The sequence below is a fragment of the Hyaena hyaena genome, unplaced genomic scaffold, assembly GCF_003009895.1.
Source record: "Hyaena hyaena isolate Hyena2069 unplaced genomic scaffold, ASM300989v1 scaffold_490, whole genome shotgun sequence".
Lineage (NCBI taxonomy): Eukaryota > Metazoa > Chordata > Mammalia > Carnivora > Hyaenidae > Hyaena > Hyaena hyaena.
Genome location: NW_024081123.1, coordinates 293618 through 306111, shown reverse-complemented (window position 1 = coordinate 306111; position 12494 = coordinate 293618). Strand labels below are relative to the sequence as shown.

General features: G+C 42.0%; 1 protein-coding gene across 2 annotated transcripts in view; it reads left to right on the top strand.

The window, feature by feature from the left end:
* Window positions 1-5037: 5037 nt before the first annotated feature.
* Window positions 5038-12494, top strand: part of DSC2 (desmocollin 2) — a 38428-nt gene continuing 30971 nt past the window's right edge. The window contains exon 1 of one of the 2 annotated variants that reach the window (XM_039254439.1): window positions 5038-5541. In XM_039254439.1, the coding sequence (XP_039110370.1) occupies window positions 5473-5541 (69 nt within the window). In that variant the 5' untranslated portion in view covers window positions 5038-5472. The remainder of the gene's footprint in view (window positions 5542-12494) is intronic. The other variant, XM_039254438.1, reaches the window with a different exon arrangement.

Below are 12494 nucleotides of genomic sequence, written 5' to 3'. Positions count from 1 at the left end.
AAACCTAACCAAGGATACAAGAGATCTGTATGATGAAAACTATAGAAAACTTATGAAGGAAATTGAAGAAGACACAAAGAAATGGAAAAACATTCCATGCTCATGGATAGGAAGAATAAATATAGTTAAGATGTCATTACTACCTAAAGCACTCTACACATTCAATGCAATTCCAATCAAAATTGCACCAGCATACTTCTCAAAACTAGAACAAACTATCCAAAAATTTGTATGGAACCACAAAAGACCCCGAATAGCCAAAGTAATACTGAAAAATAAAACCAAAACGGGAGGTATCACCATCCCAGACTTCAGCCTCTACTACAAAGCTGTCATCCTCAAGACAGTATGGTATTGGCACAAAAACAGACACATAGACCAATGGAACAGAATTGAGAACTCAGAAGTGGACCCAAAAGTATACAGCCAACTGATCTTTGACAAAGCAGGAAAGAATATCCAATGGAAAAAAGACAGCCTTTTTAACAGATGGTGTTGGGAGAACTGGACAGCAACATGCAGAAGAATGAAACTAGATCATTTTCTCACACCATGCACAAAAATCAACTCAAAATGGATAAAGGACCTGAACGTGAGACAGGAAACTATCAACACCCTAGAGGAGAAAGCAGGAAACAACCTCCTTGACCTCCACCGCAGCAACTTCTTACTTGACACATCCCCAAAAGCAAGGGAATCAAGAGCAAAAATAAACTGTTGGGACCTCATCAAGATTAAAAGCTTCTGCACAGCCAAGGAAACAACCCAGAAAATTAATAGGCAACCAACGGAATGGGAAAAGATAGTTGCAAATGACATATCAGATAAAGGGTTAATATCCAGAATCTATAAGGAACTCACCAAACTACACGCCCGAAAAACAAACAACCCAGTGAAGAAATGGGCAGAAGACATGAACAGACACTTCTCCAAAGAGGACATCCAGATGGCCAACAGACACATGAAACGATGCTCAGCATCCCTCCTCATCAGGGAAATACAAATCAAAACCACACTGAGATACCACCTCACGCCAGTCAGAGTGGCTAAAATGAGCAAATCAGAGAACTCTAGATGCTGGCGAGGATGTGGAGAAACGGGCACCCTCCTACACTGTTGGTGGGAATGTAAACTGGTACAGCCCCTCTGGAAAACAGTGTGGAGGTTCCTCAGGAAACTAACAATAGAACTCCCCTATGACCCAGCAATAGCACTGCTAGGAATTTACCCAAGGGATACAGAAATGCTGAGGCATAGGAGCACATGTACCCCAATGTTCATAGCAGCACTCTCCACAATAGCTAAAACATGGAAAGAGCCTAAGTGTCCATCAACAGATGAATGGATCAAGAAGATGTGGTTTATCTATACCATGGAATACTACATGGCAATGAGAAACAATGAAATCTGGCCATGTGTAGCAACATGGATGGACCTTGAGGGTGTTATGCTGAGCGAAATAAGTCAGGCAGAGAAGGACAAATATCATATGTTTGCACGTATAGGAGGATTAAGAGGAACTTGACGGAGGAACAAGGGGGAGAAGAAGGGCGGAAATGGTGGGGGAAAGGGAGAGAGGCAAACCATGAGAGACTCTTGAATGCTGACAAAAACTGAGGACTGATGGATGTGGGGGGGAGGAGGGGATGGTCATGGAGGAGGTCTCTCGTGGGGATGAGCACTGAGTGTTATGTGGAAACTAATTTGACAATAAACTATTTGTAAAATAAATAAATAAATAAATAAATAATCTAAATTTAAAAAAATAAAGAAAGAAAAAAAAGGTCTAAGTTTTCAGAAAAGATACAACTAGAACAAACTGTGGGACCCCACCTTAGCAATCTGATAGTTAATCCGTTTGGGTCAGACAAGATGGGGGTCATGTTGAAGTGAAGGGGGGTGAAGGATTTGGATGTGGTGAGTGACTTAACCCTGGGGTCCAGACCCAGACCAGGACCTGAGGTGGGTACTTGAAGAAAGGGAAGTAGAGAGCTGGGGGAGGGATGAGGTGGGGCCGGGGTATGAATGGCTTGTAGACATAGAGCAGAGTAGAAGGGGGGATCCCCAAACTAATTAAAGCGTAGGGAGCACTTAAAATATGCTGGGTCTTATTCTGTATGTCTTTCATGCATCATGTCATTTAATTTTGAAACAACTTTGAGAGGTAATGCTCTAACTGTGCTCATTTTATTGTGCTTATCAGAGGTCTCCCTCTGTACACGCACCTCTACTGCAGCTAGATGATGCCTCTTAATGTTGTTTTCTTTTTCCTGTAAGTCTATATTTCCTTTGCTTTTGTGTTGCGTTCTGTGCCCATCCCCATGCCAAGACAGATTTGCCCTGAGGATCACCTGTGCCCACGGACCCTCCTCCCCAGGATGCAGCAGTGGAAAGACTGGCAGAAATGTCAGGTAGAGCTGTCTCCATATACACTTCAGTGAGTAACTGGGACTTTTGGTTGCCATTAATATGTTTACTTTCTGATTTCTGAAATTAGGAAACTGTGAAGCCAGACTGTGTAGATGTACCCCTGTGGACGTGGGGCGGCTGTTCCTTCCTCTCTTTAAGGACCACTCTGATTCTGATTTTCAAAGCAGAAATAAACATCCATTTCTAGCTGACCTTTAAAAAATACCAAACAAACAGCCACCAGAAGTCTAAGTAGTTCAATTTTAGAAGCAGAAGTTACCATAGACAGCATGCAGTGTTACTTTAATGATCTCACTTACCCGTGCGAGGGCTGAGGCCTGAGGTTACTTGAGCCATCCAAGACTTAAAGGAAGTTGCTCCTGACTCTTGGTCTGGTGCACTATTTACTAGAGCACATTGGAAAAACAGTTCAAGTCAGCAGAATCATCTTCACAGCCAAAGACATGCCTTTTTTTTGATGAGTATTTTTTTTTAAGTTTATTTATTTATTTTGAGAGAGACAGAGACATCACAACAGGGGAGGGGCAGAGAGAAAGGGAGAGTGAAAATCAGCTGTGGAGCCAGAGGTGGGCTCGACCCCACAAACCATGAGATCATGACCTGAGTTGAAATCAAGGGTCGGACGCTTAACCAGCTGAGCCACCCAGGAACCCCTATATCTTTTTTAATCTTTATTTATTTATTTTAAGAGAGAGAGAGAGAGAGATAGTAAAAGCAGGGGAAGGGCAAAGAGAGAAGGAGGGAGAGAGAATCCCAAGCAGGCCCCCCACTGCCAGTGGAGAGCCAGAGTAGGAGCTCAGACTCAGGAACAGTGAGATCGTGACCTGAGCCGAAATCAAGAGTTGGGTGCTTAACCCACTGAGCCACCCAGGCACCCCTAAAAGAGGTTCTTAAAGAAATTCCTCTACGCCCATTTCATTGTCTCTTCAAATTTATACTTTATTTCAAAATTGTATTATAGAGGAATACCATATAGCCGAATCTAAATACACTGAATGAATTAGACTACTTCTTTAGAGTAAGTCCCTTATATTTCATTCCTTTGTTTTTAAAAAGTCACAATATCCCCCGTCACCACTTTAATAGCCTCAATTAGGTGCTTAGTGTGAGAGATGAAAATAAATATCTAAGATGAATTCTTTTCAGATTGCTCTTCCACCCTTTCCTGGAATGAGGAAAAAAAACGTAAGCTACCCTTAAGGCATTAGGGGTTAAAGGGCAAGGCAGGAGTTTGGAAATGTCCTATTGTCAAGGACTATGATGACAGCCTGAGTAGATTCCTAGGACCTGAAACTAGCTTGCTTCTCTGTCCTCTGGAAGGCTTCATGCTAGAGATCATGATGTCACTAATGGGATTAGGTGTGTTTATGAAATCATTGCTGGGGAAACATGAGGGTTAAAAAGTAGGGAAGCAGAAGCATGTCAGCTATAGTCTCATGATGATGAGCCAGGGTTATTTTACTAGCAAAGGTTCAATGACAAATTTTGTGAATATGGAAATAACAGAACAACTCATTATGCGTCATTCATGAATGAAACAGAGCATGGGACTAATACATAGACTGTAAGCCATGTAGTGTTTGACATCACTTTTGAGTTTAACCATACGGTCGGTATTATAATAATTTTGGCTCTGTGTTTAATGGTATGGGATGGTACATGCTTTCAGGAACTGAAATGCTGTGAGTGACATGGTTGGCTTTTCAAACAGGTTTCTCCAAACATCCCAGTGGAGAGAAACCAAATGGATTGGAACAGACAAGTTTCTCCTTTGTCGGGAGACTTCCCAGGTTTAAGCCAGCAGTTGAAAAATGGTGCAGGAAGAGGAGTCAGAACGCCCTGTCCTTTGTTTCTGGAGAGCTGCAAGCATACTGATCTTATATTTTAATTTTCCAGGTTAGGGCCTGCCATGATTCGCTCAGTTTAAGTACACAGCAGACCAAACATAAATTGTATCCCATTCTTTTTCTTTTCTTGTCTTACTGCAAACTCTGGTTTCAGTGGTAGGAAAGGAAGAGAGAAATCTCCAGTAGATGTCCAGGAATCGGGTTTAGGAGACCAGTTATAAGAAGGTCAGTGGATGGCTTTAATTTGGGACAAGGGAGAGTCTTGAAGAACAGCAGTAGCTCACATTTAGTCAACCTCTAGGACCTTACGAGATACGTTTTCTGTGGTTACTTACCCTTGATTTTACTATTACTTTTTTTTTTCTTTTTTGTAAACTGGATTCCCTTAATTAATGGATGTCATTAACTTACGGTAATTTTGTTGCATCACTGCTATACTGGCTATGAAATTTCTAAAAACAAAAATAAGACCCCCAAAGAAAGGTGTGGCACAGATGAAGACCCCCACTGAACTGCACTTGGATGTCTACAGTACATTTACTCCAGCAGCGTCCACCGCATTAACTCTGTGGACGCCTTAGGCAGCTGTTAACCTAAAACCCTGGGGCTCCGGCTCTTCTGGTCTCTGCGGGTCTGTAACTGACCTCAGAGCTGCCGGCGGAGCAGGCTGCGCGCGGGGCGGAGTCGGGGCGCGGGAGCGCGCCCAGGCCCGCGCCCCCTTCCCGCGGCCCGGCGCGCCCGGCGAGTGAGTCTTTGTACAGTCAGGGCTTCTGCTGGGCAGGGCCAGCAGCTAATCCTCCAGGCGGACACCGGCGCGGGGGGGCACGTGGGGCATATAGGTGGCGTCCGCTGCTGAGAAACACCTAGCGCAGGTAAAAGGGTGGCGGCGAGAGGGAGTTCCCACCTGTTGCGCTCTTAAAGAAATGAAGACTTAAGAACATACCAAGGAGGAGCCGACCGGTGTCTTTCGGACGCGTCTGGAGCCACGCCCTGGGCCAGAGGAAAAGCCCCTTGGGTGCGAGGCAGGCGCTTTACCGAAAGCCAGAAAGAAAAGCGCCTGTCCCCGCGCGACACCTCCTCCTGTGCCTCGCTCCCCTCCTGCGCGGCCGGCCCTGCCCGACTCCCGTCGCGGCCTTTGGCCCCGCCGAGCCCGGCCTCCCGGTGCCGCGCGGGTGACCTGTTGCCGAGTGCTCGCATGGCGCCAGACCGCCCCACTCGCTCCCGGAGCGGAGCCCTCTGCCGGCAACTGCTGTTGACCCTCACGGTGAGTGGCCGCCCGGCTGCCGGCTCCCGGGAGGGGTCTCCTCCGGATAAGGGAGCAGGGGTGGGTGGGGGTGGAGGGCAAAGCGGGGGTCAACGGGTCGCGGGCTGGCTGGACAAATGGAGTTGTTGGAATGGGGGAGGGTTGCCAGAAAGAGGTTGGCGACCTGGGCGCCGAGATCCAGGAGAGAAGGAGTGTCGACGGCAGATATACCCAGCGCCGACAGAGAGAGACGCAGGCGCCAGCTGCAGACGCCTCTCCAAAACCGTGGCCTCTGGGTACTAGCGGGGAGCGCCGCTTCTCCCGGCCTCGGCAATCCCTCGGGAAGGTGCGGTCCTCTTCTGCCTGGGCGCCGGCTTCGGGCCGCGGCTGGGGCGAGCGCTGGGCAGATGCGACCCAAAGTGCGCGCCCCAGGGTCAAAGGGTGCGCTCCTTTGCAGGGGTTGCTCTCAATCTCTCAGTGTGTGTGTGTGTGTGTGTGTGTGTGTGTGTGTGTGTGTGTGTGAGAGAGAGAGAGAGAGAGACAGAGACAGAGACAGAGAGAGAGACAGAGAGAGATACAAAGAGTAGGGCAGTGGTCTCGACCCTCTGCACCCGGAAACGGTAGATGGGCGGGCCTTAGGTGACCCTTTGTATAGTTTCCATTGCTTGTCCGAGTGTGCCCTTGCCATCTCCTTCATCTTTAGGGAACTATTCGTTCGGGTCTGGATTCTTCTGCCCCTACGCCCTCTCGCCGTAACCTCTTTCCCACTTTAAAGAACATAGTTGCAACGACCCCACCCACCCAAACCTGGGAGCGAAAGGGGGTGGCCTTATTTGGCGAGGGGCAGTCCCTTTCCCTGGCAAAGAGTGGGATCCCATGCCTCCCATGCCTCCCATGGAGGCGACGGGGATGGGTGGCAGATGGTTCAGGAATTTAGTGCGAATGGACAGCCCCTGAGAGAGTTTGGGATCAGAGGTTTCCCAGATCGGTCTTCCTGAGTCCCCTACTGAGTCTCCTACAATGAGAAACATTAAAAAGCCCAGGTGGCAAAAGGTACTTAACTCGGTAATGTCCTTTCAAAACGTTGAGCCCCAGACATTGGAGCTCAAGTCCTTTGGAGGACAAGGGACAAACCTGGAGAATAAGACAACAGGAAGATTCCTTCTGGTGCTGGAACTGGGGGCTGAAATACTCGGGTAATTTTGCTTCTCAGTCGCTCTTAGTTTGCAGTGAGTTGCTTAAATTTTTAAGTCGTGAAATTGTAATTGTACTATCATTACAACGTCTTACGCTAGACATTCTATGGACTTTTAAATTTTCAGGGCACATCAGTATCATAGAAAAAGCTAGGTGCACAGCAGTTAATATTTTACTGTTGAGAAAACCAAGAATAGAGTAAATAACGGTTGCAAAATATGTAGTTGATGACAAAGAAATACTTTTGGTTAGATCCCTAATAAAATTGCCACTTTTTAAACCACTAGCCATTTTCTTTGAAGGAAAGAGGATGATTAAGCATGGACAATAATAGGCATGGGCGATAAATAGCATTGCTTTGCATATGCTTACACACAAAACTTTCTCCCTGAGATCTCAGATCCTTTCTAGAAGAAAGCCAATAAAGTGAATAAATTAAAGGTGAAAAATTCTCATTTCTTGGCCTTTCTTAGTCTCAAAGGCGGATAGGCCAGAAGTGGGGTAGATAGGAAAAAAAGCGCTGGCTCTGAGTGCACCCCTCATCCTGCTACATTCTAGCTGCAAGGCGTGGTGTGAGTTCTTTAGGTTGTTCTGATTCTCAGGTGTGTGTATCTGTATAAAGTCCTGCCTGCTTCGGATGGTGCTTGTGGTTGTGAGCCTCAAGGGTGACAGATGTGCAAAGAGCATTTGAGTAGAAGGTATTATTAAATAAGAATGAATAATTCCTATTCACGGGGGGAATACCCTTTACATTTCCTCCTGTTTGTGTACCCAATTAATCCTTCACCATTCCGCACATCAGCTTCTCCCCACTTCCTAATATTGCCTCACCGCGCTCATGTCTTAGTCACTCGAACTCTGGTCTCTACCTAAACACCTAGTGAAGCTGCAGTATGTCTGAGGTCATAAGGGATCTCCACTGCTAAATATAAACCATTCCTTATACAGTTCCACTTTGTATTGCGTCTTTATTGAAATTCACTCCTCTTTGCTTTTGACCTTCCTGATCACTCAGAATCATACTCCATATTCTAGGTCCTGTCTGTGAAATGTCATACAGGTGCCTGCTTATCCTACATTTATTTTGTCAGTTGGGATGTCTTCACGGAACAATAAGTCTTTATATCTGCCTAGTATGATGTATGACACAGCATTTATCATCTTCTCAAACAATGTTGCTTTTCTTCTCATGTCATGTATTTCAATGAATGACACCACTATACACCTTATTGTTCAGGTAGGAAGTCTGGAAGCTGATTTTCCTTACTCACTGTTCCCCGCCCCAAATCCATCATTAAGTCCCATTAAGTCTATCTTCAGAAATATCATATGGATATCTCTGCTTGTATCCATTACTCCTGCTATTACTTTTTATATTACAAATAATGTCACAGTGAGGCGCCTGGGTGGCTCAGTCGGTTAAGCGTCCGACTTTGGCTCAGGTCATGATCTTATGGTTTGCGGGTTCGAGCCCCGCGTTGGGCTCGTGCTGACAGCCAGCTCAGAGCCTGGAGACTGTTTCAGATTCTGTATTTCCCTCTCTCTCTCTCTGACCCTCCCTTGCTCACGTTGTCTCTCTCTCTCTTTCAGAAATAAATTTTAAAAAAACAAAACAAAACAAATAATGTCACAGTGAATAAATTAGTGTATATATGTCATTTCATGTATCGACATGTATATGAATAGAATAGATTACCAGAAATGGGATTTCCAGACAAAAGTACAAATGACTGTATTGTTTTGGTAGATATTACCAACTCCTTCTCACCTCCATAAAGGTTGTATATTCACTAAACAGAAAGCAATTTTATGATGGATGGCATATCCCATCATTGACTATATATATATATATATATATATACACACACACACATATATACACACACATATACACATACATATATTCTATGTATTATAAAATATAGCATAGTGTAATATTATAGTATTATAGTATAGTACTATATTATATAATATACTATATTACTATATTATATATTATATGGCATGCCATACTATACTATTTATATTATATTATATATATATATTATGAGACTACTTGATCAGGCAGTCATTTGGCAAAAGATAAAGTTGAATCCATACTTTTCCACAGAAAAGTCGAAACAGATGAAAGATTTAAATGTAACATATGATACCATACAGATAGTAGAAGAAAACATAAGTGAATTCCTATTTAAGTGTGGAGTCAAGAAGGCCTCTCTATGGTTCACATGGCTTAGATTTCAAAATCCATTTATTAATATGGATAAAACCAATTATATTCCATTTTAATCATTAATATAAATATAAATATTATAAATAATGTAAATCAATTATATTAAGACACACATACATAAACACTTGTCCATGGCAAAAAAACTGAACCAAACAAAAACATTGTAAGCGAAGTCAAAGATAACTCATAAATTGTAAAAAAAAAAGATTTGCAGATCATATTTTAAAAGGTGAATCTAGTAATATATAAAGAGCTCTTATAAATCAAGTAGTCCAACATGAACATGGACATGGAAAGCTCCCATAAAGTAATAAAAGTGTCCTATAAAAATGGTTCACCCTCACTCATAATAAGAAAAGACGAATTTAAACTTCATCGAGGTGTCATTCTCATTTGGCAAGCATCCACAGTTTGACAAGACAGTGTGGGCAAGAATGTAGAAAAATAGGAACTCTGATAAATTGTTGGTGAGCGTAACAAAGTTACAACATTTATGAACTGTATACAGTTAAAAAATGCAAATAAAAACTTTTACTTTTTGTAAATTTTACTTTTCCAGTTTGTATGCATCTAGTATGTTTCTGTCTATTCCCATACAACAGTTCAGTTTTAATTATTGACACTTTATAGAATTTTAAATATCTGCCAGGGTTAATATCCTTTCATTGTTTTCTTTTTCATAATTTTCCTGTCTATTCTTAATTATTTATTTTTCCTTAAGACCTTTTGAATCAGCTTGTCTAGTTCCAGAAAAAAGTACTGTAAGGGTTTTTATCGGGATCATGAAATTTATAATTTAACTTATAATTAATCCATGCTGCTTGGGATTTTCTTTCTCTCCCTCTCTCTGTGCCCTTCCCCTGTTCGCCCATATACGCTCACTGTCTCTCAAAATAAATAAATAAATCAACTTAAAATGTATCCATCATTTGTAGTTTGGGCATGGTGGTTTTTTCTTCCTGAAAATTGATATATTTATGTTGAGTTTTTTCTGTACAAAATAATCTTTCTTTTTGTGTGAGTCTACCTTTGCATCTTTCAGAAATATTTTCAGATTTTCCTCAAATAGGCTTTATATCTTTCTTGTTAAGTTTACTCCTTAGCATTCTAACTTTTTATTGTTTTTGAAAATGATTTCTTCTCTTCCATTTTATTATTTAACTTGTTGTATTTATGTGTATGAAGAATAATGACTTTTGTATTCTAACAGTTATTTCTGCTCCCTGACTGAAATTCTCTTATTGTTTTATAATAATTTATTGATTGATTTGTTTGAATTTTCCAGGTAAATATCAATATCAAATGCAAATAGAGATTTTTTTTTACTTCTTCCTTTCCAATATATATATCACCCTCTAGTCTAGTGTCTTTTAATGTGATGTTAACTATAAATGATGACCATGGAAAGTCTATCTTGTTTCTGAGTTTAGTGAGACAGCGCTAATATTTTCCCATAGATATTGTGATTATAATATAATATAAAAGTTATATTGAAGAAGTACTTATTAATTTCTATTTTAGGGGGCTTTTTAAGGATTGTTACTGAATTCGGTCAAATGCCTTTCAGCATCTATAGTAGTGATTACATGCCAGGCCTTCTTTAAACTGATTACTGACTTGAGGTTCCCAGACCAAGCAAGTAATTTGAATGTGGGTCACACATGTTTACTGCTGGCTCACCTCTACAACAAACGTTTTACACTGGGGTCCCAGATTCATGTGGGCAGCTCTTAGATCTTAGGCAGGCCTGTGCTTTGATTTTCTTCTCTACTGTTGAGGGCAAAAAACCAGGAGTCAGATCTTTTCAGATTAGTTGTGCATCAGGGCACGTGAGTGGCTCAGACTCTTAATTTCAGCTCAAGTCGTCATCTCATGGTTCCTGAGTTTGAGTCCTGTGTCAGGCTCCATGCTGATTGGGATTTTCTTTCTCTCCCTCTCTCTGTGCCCTTTCCCCGTTTGTGCATGCACACTCTCTTAAAATAAATAAAATAAACTTAAAATGTACCCGTCATTTTTAGTTTAGGCATGGTGGTTTATTTGTTTGTTTTCTTCCTGAATGACCTAATGCCGTTATTGGAAATGAGAATTGTTCTTTTGATCCATTCTTCACATGGGTCAGACTTCACTTATTCCAATAAAAGACTGCTAATATAATTTATCTACTTAAAACAAACATTTAGTTTCTTATTATCTTTAGGAAAAAAAGATCCACATACTTTGTTAACACTGTTCAGAATCTATCCCAGACCTACTTCTCTGAATCCAGTTTAAACTTTGTCCCTCTTGTGCTGTAAGCATCAGACTTTCCAGATTTTGTCTTCAGATCTGTGTCATCTGTGGGCTTCACATATGCTGTTTCTGTGTTTGGAACATATAAAGATCTGCCTCTTGTCATGGCTAATGTACAGCCACTCTTCAGGTGACCTCACCTGGCTCTCACACGAGGTGACAGCATAGTACCCTGTACCTCCCTATCAGAACATTTATCCGACTTTATTGAAATTATGACTATGTCTTGCCCTTGAATTGAATGTTTCACAAGGATCATGTTTACTGCCCTGTGTCTGGTACATAGAAGGCATTCAATAACTATTAGTTAAATTCATGAATAAATGGATGTCCACAATGTTGTTCTCTAAAGTATTATCTTAAAGACCTATCTTAATCCATAGCTCATCTTCTCTGCTGCTTTTACTTTAGTCCAAGTCACCATCCTCCCTCTTTTAGATTTCTTCTGGAACCTCCCAACTGGTGTCCTTGTTTCCACTCTTGTTTCTCTATAGTCAGTTCCCATAGGGCCACCAGAATGAGTCTATGTAAATGCTTGCCACCTTATGCTACTCTGCAGCTTTAAAAAAAAAAAAACACACACACAAACATTTTCTTAAATGTTTGTTTATTTTTGAGAGATTGAGAGACAGTGTGAGTGCTGGAAGGGCAGAGAGAGAGGGAGACACAGAATCTGAAGAGATGCTGGGCTCGAACTCCTGAACCCTGAGATCATAACCTAAGCCAAAGTCAGACCGTTAACCAACTGAGTCACCCAGGCGCCCCTCTCCACATCTTCTAAACCTATGGTTGCTTCTCTTTACACTAATAAAATCTACACTTCTAAAAGTAGTACAAGTCTAGAAGTTTTAGACTTCTACTTTTAGGCTCTATGTGATCTACCCATGCTTGTCTCTTTAATATCTCTGGGCATCACTCTTCCCTCACTGTGCTATACTACTGTGACCACCATTTTGTTCCTCTAATGCACCACATAAAATCCTTTTCCAGGATCTTTGTTCTGGTTTTTGCTCTCCCATTGGTGAACTGGTTGCTTCATTCACGCTATGGTGTTCCCTTTGTCACCTTTTCTCCCTGCTTTACTTTTCTCATAACATTTATCTCTTGGCATTATGTGACCTTCATGCATTATGTGCCTTTGGCATTGTATGACCTTTGGGTATTTATTTTTTTGTCTCTCATTATAAGATAATCTCCATGAGGTCAAGGAATGTGCCTTGTTCATTGCTGAAGACTGCCTAGCACCTAGGAAGCA